General features: G+C 40.7%; 1 protein-coding gene across 2 annotated transcripts; it reads right to left on the minus strand.

Annotated features, from left to right (window-relative positions):
- Positions 1 to 1,711: 1,711 nt before the first annotated feature.
- On the minus strand, positions 1,712 to 21,447 carry LONRF3 (LON peptidase N-terminal domain and ring finger 3). 2 transcript variants are annotated; one of them, XM_027898796.1, is made up of 13 exons: positions 20,823 to 21,447; positions 19,475 to 19,593; positions 18,768 to 18,890; positions 16,451 to 16,606; positions 14,834 to 15,077; positions 14,073 to 14,163; positions 10,917 to 11,031; positions 10,379 to 10,500; positions 9,590 to 9,748; positions 8,442 to 8,604; positions 7,516 to 7,665; positions 6,655 to 6,815; positions 1,712 to 4,184 (listed from the first exon to the last, which is right to left on the minus strand). In XM_027898796.1, exons 1-12 carry the CDS (start codon positions 21,445 to 21,447, stop codon positions 6,657 to 6,659), a joined length of 2,226 nt encoding a protein of 741 aa, XP_027754597.1. In that variant the 3' UTR covers positions 1,712 to 4,184; positions 6,655 to 6,656. The 2 variants fall into 2 exon arrangements, with proteins under 2 accessions (XP_027754597.1, XP_027754588.1); XM_027898787.1 differs by having other exon boundaries at positions 3,169 to 5,705.
- Between the last annotated feature and the right edge of the window lie 192 nt (positions 21,448 to 21,639).

The following is a 21,639-nucleotide window of genomic DNA, read 5'->3' on the forward strand; positions in this document are numbered from 1 at the left end:
AGAGGACTTGGTATAAGTGGCTGCTGATGAAAATCTGTCTGAAACTCAGGAAGACCTTTAAAAAAAACCAGTCCCAGCTCTGCAATAGTTTAGTAATACAGTTCCTAGTCTTCCTGCATCTGTATGTGTGGCCAAGAAGCTGACTGATGGCACTCCTTACCTTGTGTTGGGCTGTGAATAGCATGGAGCAAAGACCAGGCAAGCCATAACTCCCACAGCAGAGCTGCAGAACTGTTGAAACTAAGAAGTCAGCACATCTTTTGAAGCTAAAAACTGTTGCCACACCTTTCACCCAGTCATACAGAGAACTGCGGCACATTAAGAGATGTTCCAGGATTTTGTGGCATCTCATTCACAGAATAAAAAGCATATTACAGTTGACTGACATTTGAAAATGTGGCAGGTCACAGCCAGGAGCTATCCTGTGGCACACCCTTCCCTCAGCCTCACACCCACAGTGAAGTCAGCACTGGCTCTTGCGTCAGGGAACAGGGAAGCAAAGGCTGACTGGAAGCAGAAGTTTTCCTTGAAGTGCTTTATATGATAGAGATCATCCAAAATTGCTAATGATAAATTTAATATGAAGCATTATGTAAGTGTAGATGACTTTAGCATATTTCAAATATCATTTGAATCAATCTGTGTAGGTACACTTATAAAACAAGAACACAGCGAACAAACAGGAAATATTTTGCTATCCTATATTTGGGTTAAATTCTCTGTTTTGTACTGCATCTAAACCCAATTTTTTAGAAACACTCTTAAAGCTTTCAAAACTAAAGTTATGACTTAAAAACAAGAGTTTAAATCAACATTTTTCCAAGCAAAGCTTCAGTTTTGACTATTTACTATTTCCCAGTGAAAAAGCACTTTAACCAAAGCACTTCCTCTACTGAGAAGCAAATGTATTTTGTTGTAGAAAACAGCAGCCTTGACATAATGAGTTATTGGCCCACCATATACAAACTTAGCTTGTGCCCTGGATTCTAAAATAAATGCGGGGCCTGAACAAGCTTACCCTGGGAGACCAGCAAGCCAACCTCACACCCCAGCAGTGGCTGGGGCTTAGGCAACAAGTCACAAGTGGGCTGCATCTTGCTTAAATGACAAGGCAAAAGAAGCAGCCCATACATACGTGACTTGCAAAAAACCTTGCAGATTTCATATCTTCAGTAGAATAAACTTCTAAGTTTATGAATAAAACTAGTCTCTAGCTTTCCCTGTGAAGTTAATGGCTTTGATAACCCTATGGAACTTCTTGTTAAAGGGTCATCACTAAAATCAATCACCACGTAGATACAGGTTAAGGGTGACCAGGATGCATTCTTGCCTGAGACTGTAAATGAAAAGGTATCCTGGTCATAGTTTTAAATCACAGCAGACTGTAAAGCAAATGTGAAGTAATGAATAAGAGGAAGCAAAGTCCAGAAGTGCAAGGTAGTAGTGTAAGCCAGGCCCTCTTCAGCTCCCATTATTTTTACTTTACTACAGCAACAAGGGAAGGAACAAAAGAAAAGCACTTGTACTTCTTTTACAGATTCTGAGGTTTGAACAACTTCATTTCTATGGTTTGGCTTCCTCACTTCAAGTGTTGTTGTGTGACTGCAGGGATCCAGTTGGTCTTTTCTCGTTTGTCTAAAACACCTACAAAAAGCAGCTCCCATGTAATATTTGTTTACCTCTGTAGTTCTTTGTTATGCAAGCCAAAGAGTAAAGAACACAAAAATTTTAATTAGGAAACAACTCTCCACACAGACTTTGTTGGTACAACATAGTTATAAGTACATCTACAAACACATACAGGTTCTTTGGACTATGATTTTTTTAAAATATATTTTATATGACAATGCAAACAAATCTGGAAAAAACAAATTACTTCAACCTTATGTAGAGGTAGCTGAACAGTACTCTGTCCAGTGATATGAGAGTATAACTTAAGTTTCATTTCAAGTTCATTACAGTGCACAAAAGGATGTTTTACAAACAAATGGAATATACAAGTCCACAAAACTTTTTATTTAAAATGGCTTGATAGATATATTTCTGGCACTCTTGTAACCACATAGCTTGATGGAATTAAATTGGACAAGTATATGGTTCCAAATTAAGACATCTTACACAGATAGTCTTTTGCTCCACATTTTTGTACTTCTCCCGTTCCTCACCAGGGAATTATAGAAGCTATTACATTGTTTTTGCTACACTTCTGCTCTGTAAACCTTTGTTCTGCAAATTGAATGTAAAGATTAAAAGGTGCATATGTCTTATATTTATAAAATATATGGCTATGACTATTAAAAAGCTCAAGAATGGCAATAACAGAATACAGGCACTTCTATGTGAGGGTTACTTTAGACCTTATGAAACTCCAACATTAGTAAGCACTTCACATGATACCTGGATGAGTAAGTCAATGTAATAGTTCAGGTTTTTATTATCCACCATTTTAATCCTGTCTAAGCAGATTAGGTTCTTTCTTCTTTCAGACAATATTTATTTAGCAAAGTGTTTCAAGAGAGTGACTTTGCTCAAACTACCATTTTTCTGTAGCCATAAGACTTTCAGTGATTTACTGAGCTTTGGAATAAACCCCAGACCCTAAACTATGTGCTGCACTAGTTACAATTCCTGTTGTGAAGCCAACAAATTAAATGAGAACTAAGCAGGGGTTGAAAAGAGGGATTGAGTTCATCTGATGTAGGACTTGGAGGAAATGGGAAGCACTACCCTAAGTGCATATAGGTCCATGGGGGTTTTATGCACAAAACCCCTATAGTTAATTTACACTTTGTTTTTTAAATAACAGTTTGTGAACATGTTCTCCATTCCTAAACATTGCATTTAAATGCAACAGCTCCTGTCTGTCATTGATTACATCAGTAGAATTTCAGCACCAAGTAGAAATCATTAAAAGGAAAATTTTTTACAATGAGAACAATCAGTCATTGGAATAATCTCCCCAGGGAAGTGTTGGATCCCCCAACATTGGACACTTGTAAGATTTGGCTGGACAGGGTGCTGGGCCATCTTGTCTAGACTATGCTTTTGCCAAGAAAATTTGGACCAGCTGATCCTTGAGGTCCCTTCCAACCTGGGATTCTACAATTCTGTGAAAACACCATCTAAAACAGAACTCAATTCTCTGAAACTCTTTCTCTACAGCACAGATTAAGACAGACCAAATCCACTCTTTTTTTTTTTTTTAGACTAAAACAATCTTTGGATTAGGAAATCCATGGTTGAGGTGTTCTGTCAGTAAGCAGTCATACAGGACAGAAGGACAGGCCAAACAACAGATCAGCCAGTCAGTATCTCTTATTGCTATAAGGTAATGGAAGATAAGATATCAGCACTTAAAATAAAGAAACTTTTACAACTAACACTAGAACGTCACTTAAGACTTAACAGAATGGCCTATTACACCATTTTATCATTTCATTATTAAAACTACTGAACTACTTTCTAAGCAGCCTATGCATTACTTATGCCCCCACAGGAACAATTCATCAATACTTCTGATCACACAGGAAATACAAGTTTGAGTCATGATTTTTTTGTTGTTGTTTTTAACCGATGAGCAAGATTAGTTATGGAACTGGGTTTGGTGTCTAGAAAAATGTGAGGAGCTTAAATAAAATACTCCTCCAATTAATATTTTATCTGATCAATGCTGTTTCTATAATTAAAGTGAAGGTATTTTTGAATCTGCTAGCTGTTTATTCATGCCTGTGATAAATGTTGCATTTGCATCCTTGTACTCATTAACACAACTGAAAAATAGTCAGTGATAATGTGGCACAACTAGAAGATTTTTTGGTTTTTAAATGTCATTACTGAAACTTTACCATCTCAACTTATTGCAGGCTAAGGCTACTCCTTGTCCAGCTTTTTCTGGACAGGTTTGTGTTCCCTAACAAGTATCTTTCTCAATATTGTTTTTTTCTTCTGATGGAATTTGGAGACTGTAGCCATTGATCTAGGATGTGTGGCCATAGAGCAGCCCCAGAATGCTACTGTAAATGTACAGATGAACTGTTTGATGTGTTGTGCATGTGCAGATCACCTGTTTGCATTACATGCAGCAGATCCAGTGTTTCCAGGTGGCAGCAAATGCACTGGGTGTTCATGATGCAGGGCATGTACGAGAGTCTCTGCTTTGGGAATTCTGGCAGCTTTAGTCAAGGCTAACAGAAAAGATAATATTCACTTTTAAAATCAAGGATTCTTTCCATGACAGTTTCTAAAACAACAAAGTTGGTAGAATGAGTATGTAGAATACATAGCATGCAGGGACAAAGAATAATAACATCAGTGAGAAAGTTCAAATTAAACATTTAAAGTCCTTTTCTCACAGATAAGAGTAACAAAGTGACAGCTTTTTTTCCCATGGGAGCACTATGAGGCCCTTATGTTATGCAATAATACATAATGGTTTGTGGAAGAGTTGCATTGAATGCAGCTTCACTTCTAAACAAGTGGAAATCACCTCATGATTGATTTATGAAGACAAATGCCACAGCAGGTGTCAGCCACTGTATGCTCGATACTGTTCAGAAGATGAAGGTATTTTTATACATTGTTTACAGCATGTCAAGTACCCCTATGGAAGAAATGCAGGAATGTAGCAGTGAGGAAGGAAGTTGTAGTAGTTCTAGAGTAGCTCTATGCAAACAGGATACATATTCCGTGTGCATCACAAAGGTGAAACCTGTTGGTCTTCCATTCATTTCTTTGGTACCCTTATGGAAATGCTCTATAGAATTTAACAAAAAGGGGAACAAAGGTAGTTTTATGAAAACGTAGCAGTATGGAAATTACTTTCAACTAATAAATATTTCTGATGAGATGGAAAAACACCCAGAAAAATTACATTAATTCTACTGCATTTTTTCAGAAAGGAGGCATGAAATGGCAGAGTACTCTCCTGGGTAAAAAAAACCAAAGAAATGTGTAACATTCCATAACATTCTCACTTCACTCTAGCTTTTTCCACTGAAAAGGAAAACAGTAGCTTAGAATAAAAGGCCCAATTTTGCTCACATTGAAATCAGTGAAAGTCCAAGTCAGATGGAGGTAAGAGCAGTCCCAGAAAGTGGTACACTGTAAGCAATGAAAGCAGCAAAACAAGTATAGAAACTGTTGATTTAAAAAAAAAAACAAACCCAAACCCAAGATACTTCCTGTTCTCATTTCTGCCCTATTTTTACCTGCTTTATAGCTAGCAGTAATCACGCTAAAATACACTTGTTTTCCTTGGGAGTTAAACTATTATTAGCAACACTACCCAATCTCTTAAGAGAAATGCAATGGCTGGGTAGAGATTTGAAGCTAACAGAAACCTGAAGATTGGGGTGAAATAAATAGCATTTATTACAACATATTCCTTCTTATGTGACACAAACTGCCCTCTGAGTCCTACAGTTCAAAATAACTCCCCCCTCCCCCTCCCATACACACACTCCAAAGCCAAATCCCACCAAACAATTAAAAGAAATAAAACTCATCTTAACAGCAACAAGAGTTGATTAAAAAAAAAAAAAGTCTGTGTATTAACCTACAATGAAATGACACCAGTACTTCCAGTTTTCTCTAGGATAAGCCACTTTTCATATATTGTGGCTCTTTCTTCGCAGTTGTTTGCAGCCATCGTCCATTTTAGCAAGAAAGAGTTCAGATATAAATTCAACTTCAAGTTATCCTCCATTCTGTGAAAAATTAGGGGATAGATCCTTCTGTCATCACTATGGTCAATTCCCACTGACATCACCTGATCAATACTTGAACTTATCCAAGCACTTAAACACTCAACTTCAAGGTTAAGCACTTGCTTGACTGTTTGGTTGCATCACAAACCTAGGATCAACCTCCAACAACTGTGCTTGAATTATCTCAGACAATCTGTGTATTCAAAGACTTCAAGGCAGGATGTTTCAGGGGGAAAAAAAAATCCTTCTTAAGCTACAGTAGAACTGGGGATGAGTAGAAAAACATTCAAAGTATTTGAACACAAATAACTGAAAAATTATCAAAGCAGTTGCTTGTGCACTGCAAGAATCATCATTTTTGCCCCCAGTCATAAATACAGGGTAAAAACACTATAAATAAATAGAGCAGCTCACTTTCCTTTTGCAAATGAACACATAAATAATATACATTTTGAAACAAAAAATCATAGTGCAAAAATAAATTATCAAACAGAAGTTGTGAACATTATTTTACACAACGCTATATAAAACCTGAACCATTTGAATAAAAGACTTTGCAGTTCACTGAAATAATGCATTAACATTATTATTTCTGCTTCACATTAAACTGCACAGTTCATCCTTTATCCACTAAAAAATAAAAATAAAATAAATTAAAAAAAACCCATAAGATTTTTAAAAGGTTTATGGCAAACAAGATCACTTTTTGTTCTATCACATTTGTTATTAATTTAGCAGTGCAGTGATTGAATAATCGTCTCAGACTTCCAAATGGAAACTATTGAAGTGTCCATAAACATCCCCTGCTCTTTATAACTCATTCTCTTTGAAATTCAGGCTTGAAACATCCTGACACTCAAATCTGTAAGACATTATTGCAGTAAGATGAAGTTACAGGAGACAGTCTACAGTCAAGGACTGTGGGAGACTTCCCAGCTCTCCTCCTCACCATCACCGTGATCTTGTACGAGACATGAAGGTAAGGACACGTCTGATGCCATTCAAGCGGTCTTTGAGGGATTTCATGGCAAGGAACGGCAGCTGAGCTCTGTTCTCAAGTGGAAGGACAGCCAGGACCCACCAGCACCAGGCTGGTCCATTTGGGTTAGCCTGCAGCCAGGGGAAAAACAAAATAAAATAGAAGTCAGGATTTATAGAGATGGTAAGGTCCTGGTTTTGAAGATCTGACTTTGAAAACACAGTTTTTGACAGCAATCTAGCAACTAGGTCATCTCATTGCCAACCTAATGGTTTGTGATTACAGGCTCCCCTGAAAGAGATTACAACAAATTTCACCTTTCCTAAAAACAGGATGTTGAAAGCATTTCTACTTCTAGCAATGATTTATAGGCTGGACCTTCTAGATTTTTTTAAATGTATTTTTTTCCCTGTGTTATCATTGACTCAGCTCTTTGGGATTCCCTTCTCCATACTTTATGACACTTCTTCATGTTTATCTTTAGTTGTTCCATTCTGTTATTTTAGGCCCCCACCATTTGCAGACCTTCAACAAGAGAACCAGGTTTTCTCTTGCCAATTTACACTTCACTGGGGAGGTAAAGCAGGTATTTCCATTTCCTGGGATTAATATGGTGAGATAAGTAGTCTTAGAAAGTTATCAGCATTAAATATGAGCTTTTGTTCACAGCTGTGCTACTGCTGGTGTATGGGAACAGAACTCAGAATCATCTTACATGGGGTAAATGCAGAGTATTCGTATTTTCCTCTTAAAATGCAACGCCTGCCAGCTTATCGGATATCCCTGCTATTTCTGGCTCTAAAAGTTACATAAGCCACTGATTCTGGATACCTGTGGGTCAGGATCCTTGGCTGGCATTGGACCAAAATGACTGAGAATTCGACTTTTGAGTGCTTGCTTGAGGGAGTTAAACCACATGTATGCCTGATCATAGACAGAATCGTGGAGAACGAGTAATGCAGCATATTCTTGTCCTTGTACCTGAAATGAGTAAGGAGAGGGGGAAGGTTACTGTTTGTTCAGTCTGTATGTCAGGGAAGGCACAGCTGGGTAAGTGAACAAAGAAAAAAAAAGAAAAAACATGCCACAAGAGTTCTGGGATAAACCCTGAAAGCTCATTTGGTGTTCCCCCTTCTGCTCCCCCTCCCCAGTCCAAAATCTTCACTTTCTTTCCCTGTATTCTAAACCAAAGATATCTATTTACAGAACACTCACTTTCTGGATTTCTATAAAAAAACTCACCTTTACACAAACATCACATACAACAACAGAAGAAAAGACTATGCAAAGCTTTTTTTTTTTTTTTTTTTAAAGAAGTTAGTAGAGCCTCAGAGTAGGCATTTAATCTTCCCATACAAAAGCTCTTAAGAACTAATTTCAGTAATTTTGAAGGTTATTGTGGACTCAAAACCTGCTCCTTCTTACCTGAATGGGAGTTTGCTAACTGGATTCCATGCAAATGGAGGCAGGTTCCCCCTCTATCCTCTTATAAACAGCAGTTACTCTGTCTAGAAGAGCAGTAAGATTTCATTTCTGGCTTCACTTAGTTTTGTCCTCTGCTAAATACCTCTAGGAAACCCAGTCTTCAGTACATGGGCAGTGTGTGTGCATGCTTGTGGTAACTATTCTGTTTCCTACCTTAACCATGAGCACTTATATGTTTTACTGTAAGAACTCCTACAAAAAAGAACTCACTGAAAATATGCACTTAGAATTTCACAAGTAATACAGTTTAAATGAAATATTTCTAAATTTACCTTTTGATCCTCAATGTACTCAATATCTGCTGTGTTATATCCATCACGCTGGCTGTGCTGGATCACCTTAAATCTCCTCTTGCCGATGCTGTCTACAACAGAGCGACCATCAGCAAAGAATTCAACATTTCTTATCTCCAGAATGCAGCCATAATCTGCAAACCTATTGAAATCAGAACAAAAGCAAGTAAACAAGTCTTATTCTCTCCACCCTTAGTTCCACAGAGCTGCCATAGAGCCAGTCCCTACCACAAAGGTATTTACCAATGTCAGCTCATTTCTATTGTTCATAGTACTGACCTGCTATAGTTCAAATTATTCCACAATTGTTTGCAAAACTATCAGGAAGATTCAGGCTGTCTAATCTGATTAATGCTAACTGGATGTTTTGGAATATAGGGAATATCTTATGAAATTGAAAGTTATACTGCTCAGAAGAGTACTTTCTCCATAACCCTAATATATTCAGTCAATTTGTACAGAAGGGTAAGTGCAACTCAGAATATTAGAATTATGGAAGGACTATGAAATCTGTAAGAAAAAAAGTTCTTGCCCAGTTTCAGCAGATTTCACTCTGTAGGTGAGTATTTTGTGTGTCATACTTCTTACAGTGTGTACGTACCCAGTAGGCATATACCATAAAAAGAAGGGAGAAAATCCAAATACAGAGACAGACACTGAGGTCAAATTGCCCAAGACGGACTAAATTCTCAACGTAAATGTTCAGCCAGTCTTTATGAAGGTCCTGTTATACCTCTCCAGCCTCCACTATATTTAGAACACCGAGGATATAAACATAGCCCATAATACAAAAAAGTAAAACCCCCAACACACCTTACTGCCATTTAAATTTGAATCTTTCAGCAGATTTGAAAACAGTAGAAAACCCACTTTCCATGTATTACAAGAGCTCTGCAGCTCAATTTCATATGCTGCACGCTAGTCAGGTGTGTTTTGAGAGAACAATCAGTCATATTAGTCAGAATCCAAGTGACCAAGAGAAACTTCAGTCTTCTCAATGACTTTAACCAGCATGATTAGGAAGAAACTTCCTCTGCTGGAAAACTACTGCAGATAAGTAGCCATGGACCTTTCCGCAGCTTTGCAAAGACACCAGACTAAGTGGTCCAAGCATGCTGTTCACTCACCCCTTCACAGGGTCGCTGATGCACATCCCAAACTGTTTGGTGCCAGTCTCCATGCACCTGCGGATCATCAGGCGATAACACGGCTCAAAGATGTGCAGAGGACATGGGACTGTAGGATAAGCCATTGTGCAGACAAATATGGGAACATTCTTATTTAGGCTGTAAGAGAGAAAGGACAAGTCAGATGTGACATTTTACCACACGTATAAAATATATAGTAACATATTCTTTCAAATTATGATGTCTTTAAATAAAAATTACAACATCTTTAGAATAAAATTCTTAATGGATTAAGTAAATGTTTCCCCTCAGTTGACTAGATATTACACTTATATACCACTTAAGAGTAGAGGAATTTTTTGTTATTCTTTCTGATTTTGCTAATAAGAGCATTTTTGTATCTTTATTATTGCTTTTATTTACTTTATTTTCCATAATCCTAATTCTTTCCTAGCCAGTACATTCTAACCCCCATCCTGTCAGACTACTTCCACCTATTGTCTCACTCTGTGCCTTTCACAGAGGTCCACTGAAAGCAACCACATTGCTTTATACTTTGTTTATAAAACAACCTTCTGGATTTCTTCCACTTCTGTTTATTGTTTAGCCCAGTGTCCAGATTTTATGCTCACTCAAGCACAGTTTCACCTGGACCCTGTTCTCTGAAATGACACAGAGAAAGAAGCTCCTTTGTCAGCATCTCAGCCCGCTGTTCCACAGCGGCCAGAGCCATTCACAGCTAACGGCAGCGGAATTAGAGATTGGATTTTACATAAATGGATTACATACTTGGAAAGCTCTGCTATTTCCTCTTCATAAATCTTTCTTCTTTCAGTGAGTTCCTCTGGAAGATATCTGGCTATTAACTCCTCCATTAGCACTGTTTTACAGTATTTCCTCATAGCCAAGCACTGCAGGAAAAACACATGCAAGCAGTTACAGATAATGCCCAGCATGTCACAGTTTATGGTGCCTGTGCACATGGGACCCATCTGTAACCCCCATTTCCTGATATCTGTAGTTCTGTGATCTCCTAAGCTTGCTCTGCCACTGAAGATTTGTTTCTTCAACTGTTCTCTATGTTACAGACACTTTCTTCAGAAATCTGGAAAGTAAAATCACTTACAGATTTTCTAAGTACAGGCCTAGTCCTAAGGTTTGAACAGAGACTATCCATGCTTGGTAACTCACAAGAGCACTTAAAAAGTCACATTCTTCCTAAGTTATGTAATATTTCTGTGGAGTTGGGAAATATTAAGGGTTTCTGAAAGTGAAGGTGTTCCTATGCCTTGTACTTGAACTTATGCTGAGAAAATCCAAGCATTACCTCTGAGAGCCCCTCCTTGCACAGGGGACATTTTGGGTTGTGATCCAGACATCTCTCCAGACATTTGAGACAGAAGGTGTGTCCACAGGGTGTGGTGACAGGTTCATAGAAGAGCCTAGAGTGGAAAGTCCAAAGGCAAAAAGCCAACAATATCGTGTAACAAAGTAAAAGAAAAAAGCTGCTACTCAAAAAAGCTTGAATTAATCCACTAACTTAACTACTGACCACTACAGGGAAGAGGTTGATTCTTGCTTTTCATTTCTTCAACCAACTTTGGTACTTATTCAGCTTACAGGCTTTGTTATTGCCACCTAACATGAAAAGTAGCCCACAAACTCTGATGAATAAGAGGGACAATATTGTCCCAACAAGCCAGGATTTGATTTTCCCCTATGTGAGCAATAAATAGAACCAGAATTTGGACCATCTGACTTCGCTAATGAAATGGAGCAATACTTGCACAACTATTACTGTGGCACTCACATGATTACTTGTATGTGTAGAGCTAAGCACAAAATAGCTATTTGCATCAGAAGTCCACATCAGTGACTGCAATAAACTGGGACTTAGCAGTTCTGGATTAATGGCTGAACTCAAAGATCCTGAAGGTCTTTTCCAACTTAAATGATTTTATGATCCTACTATTGCCAGCTCTAATAGAGACTTTTTTTTTTCCTGGTTGGAATAGACAGGTTTTAACCTTCAAATGACAGCTTTTCTGGAGAATGAGTGACATTAGGTTCATGTTTTGTCTGGAAGAATTTATAAATATATAAGGTCAAATCTTCAAAGTACCACGGTATTTAATTTTAATCTTTACTCAATACCTCTGTGACACTTATTCTCATGTAAGGATTTTTTTCCTTATTATGATTATGTGATATTGCAAAGTGATGTTGCCTTGTCAATAATATGGAATTTTTTTTAAAAAATAGAAGTAATTCAAAACTAGAAACTAAAGTGTTTGGCGTATACCATACTTTACAACATACTGTCTAAGCATTTTAAGGTCTCAAATATTAGTCTAACCATAATTTAAGTGAATTAATTAAGTTTCCTTTAAAATATTAATCAAAACAGTACACTATGTTCCATTAAACCTGTGGAAACACAAATATCTAAACACACATTTAACAGCATCTTTAACAAGATGAGTATTTAAGAATGTAATTCTTAAATGTAATGTAATTCTGCCATGGGCAGTTTATTAAATGTCATTAGTTAATATAAATATTGACATTTAAGCAATGAAACACATGAAGAAGTATCTAAAATACCACACCTATCTTACTGCCACTTGACTGTATAACTGGAAACACTTGTTAATTGTTTCATGAACAGAAACCTCACTCACCGAGGCTTCCCTAGTGCTTTAACTACGTAAAACATTGAACTGTACACTGTGTTTCAGTAGGCACTGGACTGCATATGTAATTATTTAGTAGTGACTGCCTTCATCTGAAATGTTAGCATAAGGACAAGAAATTGCTGTTAGGATGCCTGAGTCTCCTTCACACCAGTATGATGCTTTGACTGTTACTTTGTGTTTTCTGCTTGTTGTGGGAGCAAATGTAGATCAGTAACATTTTGGCCACTCCACCAGGCAAACAGGTTAATAACAGCTCCTGAAGTTAATTGCGAACAGGTCAGTAGGTTACTAGGTAATTAGTCCAAAGTACCTCAGGAACCAAATCCCTGAAATACTTCTGAAGAACATAGCAGGAAATAATTATAATCAATCTGCATAAATAACAAAGACCTGATGACAGCTTTCCTTAGCACAAGCCTCCCTCGGTGCAGTGATGTTACAAAGCTAACATCCTTCTAGAGACAAGGCCTGGATTCGTGACTGCAATTACAAGCTCAGCACCCCCATCCTCTGTACTTTAGGGGAATCAGTAATCCTTGGGCTAATTCCTTTACAAATGTATTGTAGTCTGGATGTTTCTGACTTAACACACAGCATGAGAAACTAAGACTAATTAACTTCATTAAAAACATCTGAAAAATGCTGTGTAGAATCACTAAACAAGCTAAGATTAATTGGGTGGCTTTCTGTTCGAGGAAAGTTTTGTTCTTTGCAGTATTGATTGTTTTGACAGCTGTATAAACTTTTGGAACACATTTCAGCTGTAGACAGGCAGAGGGAGAGGGGCAGATCTGATTTATTCCAAGCAGAAGCAAATGAGGCAACAGCAGTTGTTCCCTCAAAGGTTTCAGTTTGTCTGGAATAAATTGAAGCCCCCTCCTCCACAAACAAACAACAAAACAAAGCAAATCCAGATTTCTCAAAACACAGACATAAATCCATAAAGAGGCTACTATTTAAGAATTTAAAATGTAGGGTAAAACTAACCCCAACATGCATTATTGATAGATCTGGGTACTTAAAAAAAAACAAACTTAAGCATCACTCACTGCAGTGAGTGAAACATCTTCCCAATATTTCTCTCTAAGTCAGTAACAAAACCCCACATGTGTATTTGCCGAAGTTAAAATGTTTTTTACAAAACAAGTAGTAAAATAGATGCAGTTGACAACTCCTACTTATTTTATCAAGTCATTGCTGTCCCTAAGAATAACTGTTGTTTAATTGGAAGAGATCTTTACTGAGGCTGTCACTCCGTTTGCCTAAAGTGAGGAACATGTCTCTGAGGCAATAGAGGAGGAACATGATCTTGTTTCCTTGCAAGATCCTCCTATTGCAATAACAGCAACACAGTACTTCCCATGCAAACTCAGAATATTCACTGGATGTGGTCTCTTTAGCTATTCTGTGCTTTTTGTAACATTATAAACAGCTCTACAAATTCCAGAGGACAAACCATGGGTTTGTGCACTATATTTGTCAGTGGGTGGGTGTGTGCAAGTGTTGAGGGGAAATCTTGTGGACACCTTCACTAGCACATTTAATCCTCATGTGACCTTATGTGCCCTTTCGAAAACAATCAGTAGCCTAGAGCAGATCAAAGAGCCCCTATTCATCAACAGTGCTCAGAACCAAAGGTCTAGAAATGCATCACTGGATTACAGTAAAAACTGATTTCAAGTCAGGGGCACAAATAAGTACCAAGTAAGCTAGAAAATCTGTAGATCATAAAAGGGAAAAAGATACAGCTTGAAAGCTAAAGACATCCATGAGAAAACAATGCCTACCTCATACACAGGGAGCAGTCCAGATCTGATGGATCCACAACTTCAAATGGAATATGTTGTCCAGTACTATTTTCCTTAGTATCAGCTGTATCTATGAATATGAAAAAAAAAAAGTAATTGAACAGAGTTATGCAAACACAATGTTATTCCATGTATCTCCATCAACATCTGATATTTAAATGGGTGTTGTATATACTTGAAACTTACTGAACCATTAAGCATCATTACAGTAATTTCTATGCAAAGCATCAGGTTCAGCCTTGGCATAAATTCTCATACCTCCCCTTAATTTTGGTCACATTATACCCAGTTATAGAGGGCTGAATTTGGCCTTGCTTTAACAATTAATGTCAAAACATTCTGTTAGTGCTGAAAGTCTAAAGTGAGACAAATTCTTCTGTCATACCATTGTAAATACATCCCACAGTATGAAAACAAGGCCAGGTATAACGAACAAATAGAATTTTTGCTTTTAAACTTTTAAAATTGATACAGAAAGCATTAAGACCACATGCAACATTGATGTTCCTCAGAGATTAAAGCTCTGCTAAGAAACAAGCATTTGACCCAACCTTCTCTGACCCTTTTTGGACTTTTTTCTCCCCACACACAGGAAAGATTCCCCGTCATGCCTCGATTAGGCAAAAGAGAAAGTGTAAAAAGCAAAGTGTAATTTGAACTCTCTTCCTCTGAGTCTTATAAAAGCAAAGTTTCCAAGGAGTGCATGTCATGGAACCCATCCTGTGTGTAATTACACATACCTTTCTTCATCAGTTTGCAGGGTACCTCAGCGTTTCGCAGCTCCTCTGAGCAGCACTTCCTTTTCAGGAGGCTGCATTTCTCAGAAATGAGTAAAGTAGACTCTGGTTTGGAGGTGAATTTGTTCTCCTCCTCCGAGCAGTCCTTTTTGCTCTCTATAATTTGTATCGATTTCCTCAAACTACCAGAAGTAGTTACATTTGGTTCCTCTTGAATGGAAAACCCCTTTTTCTGTTCCACATTTACCTGTGTGAAGAGAGGACTGACATTTGACCAATCATCCAACAACCTGGTAAGGAGACACCCCAAACCTGTCACAAATATTTAATATTATGAATCACCAGGAAAAACTTAAGTTAGTCAAGAAGCAAGAGTCTGAGAATTGCTAACTCTAATTAAAAACAAAAAGCAACCAACAAACAAACCCAGATTATTTCCCCTCCCTGCCACCCTCAGCACTGAATGTTTTCAGCCCTTTTGTGTGGCTTTATAGCTTGAAGGTCATGAAACTGGATTCAGGCAGAAATGCATCTAGATCTCAGGTTAAATATGTTATTATCACTTAACCTATGGAAAAATGAATATTGTTTATATCATTATAAGGGCATCAGCCATCAGAACAACCAAAACAATGTGAGTTTATTTCAAGGAAGCAGTATAAACAACACAAATTTTTAAGAGAGAAAGTGCACAGAGCTTCCTTCTGCGAGAACAGATTTTTTTCGCAAAGGATAAACCGCTGAGTGTTCATCCTGTTATGGCTACAGGACATCACCTGTCAGCTGGTAACATCAACTCCCCGGACGAACCCCAAAACAGATAGCGTGGATTGCGAGCAGGAGCTGTGGTGATGTGTAACATGCAGAAAGATGGGTGAACTGCCCCTCAAATGACTTTGTGAAAGGGTCATACGAAAGGATTTCTTGTGAGAATATCCTAACAGCCTTCCCAGAAGGCAAAAGGTCACTGATTGTTTCTTATTGGTCTCAATGAGGCTGCTCAAGACCTACAGTTTTGCTTGTGAGGACTAGTCAAGTTTCCTCCTGCATATACAGTATATGCAAACCCCATCCCAAAGTTCAGTGAAGCAGAAGTGGTCCTCACACCCCCTGAACACATGAATGTTAAACCTCCACAGGCATTTACAAAACTGTGGCTGTGAAAGCAAACTTATAAAGTTGCTGATATATCTGACACAGCTCTACAGTAACCTCTAAGTATTGTACAGACTCTGAATGCAGAATGGTTTTGTCACTGACATCACCAGTTACAGGTTCAAGCTGAAACTCTAGATTTTAACATTTCACAGCTTTTGAGGGTATCTCAATCCAATCTTCAGAGGCCCTTTCCCACTACCAACTACCTGGAAGACCTAAAGACAGTTACAGGAATAGGACCCAATCAATTCTGAAATAAAATTTATCAGAACAACAGAGGACTTGTATTAAAGAAAAGTCAATTAAGGAGACTTCAGTAAGTCAACACTGTTTTGTATGTTCTGAAACTCAGTAAAAACTTGAGAAAATGTATCCTATCTCCCAGAGGCAAAAAGAAGGCTTCCCAATGTGAACACAAAACACACAACAAATTAAGAACCACACATCAGACTTGATCTTTACCTTGAGCAACCTTTGTAGGTTATGGCTGGTGCCTCCAGATCCCACTGAATTTAGGAGATTCCCCTTTAATCTAGAGTGATGTGACAACAGCTGCAGGATATCGGGTAAGTGTTCCTGAGCATTTCCCGGGATGAGTGAAAACAAACTAAGTAGAAGCTGTGATATAAAACAGAACACTTCACTGCTTAGTTCCTTCCTTGAAACCTCTAAATGAAAAAGCAAGCAAGGGAATAGCTGAAAGAAGCATCCTTGATTTTGCTAAAACCATTTAAAGAGCCCTTTAGACAAGGGTAGGAACAAAAAGTGCAAGAGCTAAGGCAATACAGGCCAAACAGACAGCAAGAAACATTTTCAGAGTTAAATAAGCCCATAAAGTTATTAATCATTCTCTGATGTGACACACAACATGCCTCTGTCGTCTTTGTCCTGCAGTTCAAAGTTCACCAGAAATTACTACCATCTTTCTTAAATGTTTTTTTTTTTTTTTTCCCTGCACATCAGAAGCTTTCACTGGAGTTTACTCATACAGAAAGCACTCATCTCTCACAGGTTTAATCCAAGATCAGTTGAGTAAATGTCTCTGATATTGTAAACTGTAGCTATTTTTAATTCACTTACGTGGGAATACAAAAAAGGTAGGCAGTAGAAAAATGCTATTTTTCATTTGCTATAAGAAAATAAGTGGATCTGTTTCAAGCAGCAGCTTGAAACCCCCTTGTACGGCAGAGCTTATCAGATGATTATTTAAGGAAAGAAACAGAGCTGAATAGAAGATTCACACTTCAAAAACTACTGGGGTGATCCTGCTGATGCCTGAGGAAGCCACATGACAGCCAAGATTTCTATTTAAAGCCAAAAAGATTCCACAGGATCACACTATGTCCAAAGTAACATGGGTAGGTGGTTAATACGAGCAGAACGTCACAGCTGCACCCGAAAAAATTGGTAAAATGTAGTATGCCATTGTTATGCAAACAGCCTTGGAAATGACCCAGTAAAACAATGCATCGTGGATGAACTCTGTGCCTGATGAGTGCATGAGTAATTCTTTCGGTCACAAGAAGCCTAGTTTTTCTCAGAACCCCACTGCTCAGAAATGAAGTGTCTCGGGTAGGGCTATTTGGAGTCAGAATTTAGAATCATAGCCGTTTGTTTCTCATCTTTTTGCTCTAGTGCACAGAGTCTCCCAGCATGACTATGAGCACAAATCATGACACAATGACAATGAAAGACTGCATGGAACCCACTGGGGAAAATAGCAAACAAAAACCTCAAACAACAGTGACAAAAAACTCCCAGGAGACCGGAATCTTAACCATATATAAAATGAGATACAAATTTGATTGCACTACAGCCATTCAGGTTATACTGTTACCTTCATGAATAGTGCTTTACTGTAAGAATTCTACTTTTAGAAAGCCTTACATGTTACAGCACACAAAAACCCGAAAGCTCCTGTCCCCATTAATGATGGAGAATGGGGTGAATACACTGCCATAAAAGAAAATTCAATACAAGGAAAATAGAACTATTATGGTTTTATTGCCATAAGCTATCACTGCCACACTGAGCCTTTTAGCTATGACAACAACGACAAAAAAATGGTCAAATGTCAAAATACTGATCCCCAGGAAATCAGAGTTTTGAGGGGTGTGCAACACAGAGCAGTAGTCACAAAAGCCATTTAAGAATTCACACGTATCTTAGGCTGCCGCTGAAAAGAGTCTCACTGAAGATCCATTTCGTTGCTTGCTTAGCATTAATTATTAGCAACCTTAGAAAACTATTTTAAAAACAGCTCTTCCTTTGTCGGTGGCTTCCTCTTTCACGCCTCCTTCACGCACTGATACTCGGCACAGCCCGACTGGCAGTAGGAAGGAAGCTGCTGCTCCCAAGTGGAGTTTGATGAGTGCTGCGTGTTGCATTCTGCCAGTCAATGGCCTGACACAACATTCAGTAGCAACTCCCCCTCTTCTGCACTCCATCACTGGTAATAGATTGCCAGGCTAGGAATCAGATTAGAAATTTGACTATAGAGAATCACAATAGTCGGTGGGTGGCAATTATTAACAACTCAGTTTTAGTTCGGATTTGCTGATGCTAATGCCCTCACTGTTTCCACCCTGTGCCTGCTGAGTATGTTTTCTTGCTAGCTCCCTCTCTTCAAGTTAGCAATACACAACTCAAATGCGAACATCAGCCTGGATTTGTGCAGCTCTTTGCAGTAATGAGAGAGGGGAAAAGAAATAATCTCATCCTCCTTTATGAAAGGCCACTGAAGACAATAATGCAGTTCCAGATGATTTAGGGAACTCACCTTTTGTGCCTCAGACTTGGCTGTCTTGTTCCCAGTATCCAGAGCAAGGCAGAACAGAAACTCTCTTAAAGCTTCTTCTGTTTTCCCCAGATTAGCTAATGCCTGTCCTTTCCTTAGGTGACCCTGCAAGGAAACACATCCATAGCTGCAGTATTTTTTCTTTTGTGATTGAAAATATGCAATAAAACCATGATGAAATTACAGGAGATCTTTCTGAAGAAGAAAAAGTTAACTAGGAAAAGTCACTATAAGCATTTCATACCTAGACATCACCACTCTGGCTTTCTAACCACAATGGTCCTAGAAACTACAGGATACTCTCCAACTCCAGCAAATACGACTCTCACAGCACCTGAGCCCAACTGATCTTGGAAGCATCTACTTCCCCTACATTAGTCTCCTAACATAGTCATTTTGTCCTTATAGAATGATACAAGCACAGCATTCATTTTTAGAGAGAGTTCATGAACTTGATATTCATCCAGGTCAAAGACAATAGCCTTAGCTCATCCTCCAGGATTACCACTCTCTTCCTTTACCTCAGGAAGCTTGACAATATCGTGGTTAAATGTCTGTAAATCACAAGAGTCCAAGAAGCTACAGGACTTAAAGCTTCTCTCAGATTCAGCTGTCTGATCATTTTATCCATCTCCTATCAGGGTAGTATCAAGGTTTTAAACCAAAGTAAAGCTGGAGTCAGAACTTACTTTCAACCAGTATGGCTGGAGCCTGCACGCTGTTTCTGCATCGTGCAATGCATCTTCACAGGCTTTCAAAGTGGAGTTAATCTGGGACCGGTTGCTATATAGCAAGTGGTCATTTGGAGCTGTAAGAAATAGAAAAAGTGGTTAAGTAAAATAGAAATTAGTTACATAAGCTTTACTCCTTAATTTTTTGTTAAACACATGTTGGTGCTTCTGAGTTGCACAAGCCCACAAAATATCCAGTTTTTAAATAACTACATACTAAATGAAATCTGGAAACCTCTTTGAGCAACTCCAGACAAAATGTCAGCTATGTATTATATAACTGCAGGGAACATTGCATAAATAAATGCTGAGATGCTCACACAATAAATTACCAGCGCTGACTGAGGATCAGATGGTTGGTAGAAACATACAGGAGACATTTAAGGCAGCAGGAGGAATGCTGGCATACTGTAGGGAGGAGTTTCAAAATTTGTAGCATCAAAGTTTTCAAGTGATACATAGCGATCTCTTCATGCCATCGCTCAACACAGTAAAAGAAGTTACAGTGTGAAGAATCAGATAACACTACACTGATCACCGAGTTACACACATGGCAGGTTGTAGCATCGAGACAAAACGTGTGCCGAGGGAAGGCTGGGCAATTTTCTGAGGATACTTTCTCATTTAAACTCGTAATACCTTACTTTTAATTCCTACTCATGGCGTGCAGCGTGCGAGATACTTTTCCTCAAATTGCATTAAAAGGACCGCATCAAAAAGCTCTCCATGCACAGCCCCGCAGGCGCTTCCCGGCGATGGGGCTGGAGAGGCAGCCGGAGTTGCAGGATCCTGGACACGCATCCCTGCTGGTCCCTTCGCGCTCGGCTACGAGCGGCTGCTCCGCGCCTGGCAGGGGTCGAGGGGACCGGTCCCGGTGCAGCCCCTCCGGGGCGCGGCGGGATGCCCGGGGCGCGGCGCTCCGCTCCCTGCCGGCCCCGCCGGTTACACAACGGCGCCGGCCGGGGGGAGCCCGGTCGGACCGCAGGCTCCGGCTTACGCAACCGCTGCTCTCCTGACCCAATTTCACCGCGGGCCGAAGAGCCACGACCCCTCCCCGGGGCTCCCCCTCCGGGACACCCCCGACACCCGCCCCAGGGCCCGGCGCGGGGGGCCGGCGGCGGGCGGGAGCGCGGCCCCGGCACACCCCCCGGACGCGGGGGCTGCCCCCGGCAGAGCCCGGGTCTGTGCGGGGCCAGAGGCACCGGAGCGGCCGCGGGCGAGCCCCGGCCGGTGCAAAGTTGCCTCTCCCGGGGGCGGCGGGAGCGCGTTCCCCGCGGGGCAGCGCCGGGAAGCGGGGAGCCCTTACCTAGGCTGACCGCTTCGTTGTACTTCTGCAGGGCGGCTTGGAGCTTCTTCTCCTTGTAGAGGAGGTTCCCTTCGTGCCGGAGCTGCGAAGCCTTCACTTGGCAGGGGAACCACTTGGCCAGCAGGTTGCTGAGGATGACATTGACCCTCAGGAGCTGCCCGGCCGCCGCGCCGCCCGCCTCCTTGCACAGAACGCAGCGGGACTCGGGCGCCCGGTCCCTCTCCAGGCACTTTTTGCAGAACGTGTGTCCGCAAGGCAAGGAAACGGGCTCGAAGAGGAAGCCCTGGCACTTGCGGCACCTGAAAACGTCCCAGTCGCGGGGTGCCGCGGGGTGTCCGGCGGCGGGCAGCCCCTCTTTGATCCGGACGCTCTGCGCCAGGCACTCCACCAGCTTCTCCAGCTGCTCGGCGCGCAGCTGCTGGTGGCGGGACGCCAGCTGGTACAGCGGCAGCGCCTCGTGCAGCCGCCCGCCGAAGGCCAGCGCGTCCGCCCGCCCGAGCAGCACCTGCCACTCGGGCCCCAGGCCGCCGCCCGGCGCCTCCAAGTTCTGCGCCTGCAGAGCCCCCGCCGCCAGCTGCAGCACCAGCTGGGGCTCGGGGCGCGGCGGCGGCAGGTGCGACCCCATGCCGGCGGCTCTAGCGGGACGGGCGGCGCGGGGCGCCGGGGCGCGCAGGGGGCGCGGCGCGGCCCCGCCGGCCCATGGCGGTGCTGCTGCCGCCCCGCGCCGGGAGCGCCCCGCGCCGCCGCCAACGCTTATATAGGGGCGGGCACGTGACGGCGGCGCCGCCGCTCATTGGGCAGCGCCCGCAGGTTGTTA

This window comes from Empidonax traillii, unplaced genomic scaffold (genome assembly GCF_003031625.1).
Source record: "Empidonax traillii isolate 1590-97213 ecotype Southwest subspecies unplaced genomic scaffold, ASM303162v1 scaffold20:size5563877, whole genome shotgun sequence".
Classification (NCBI taxonomy): Eukaryota; Metazoa; Chordata; class Aves; order Passeriformes; family Tyrannidae; genus Empidonax; species Empidonax traillii.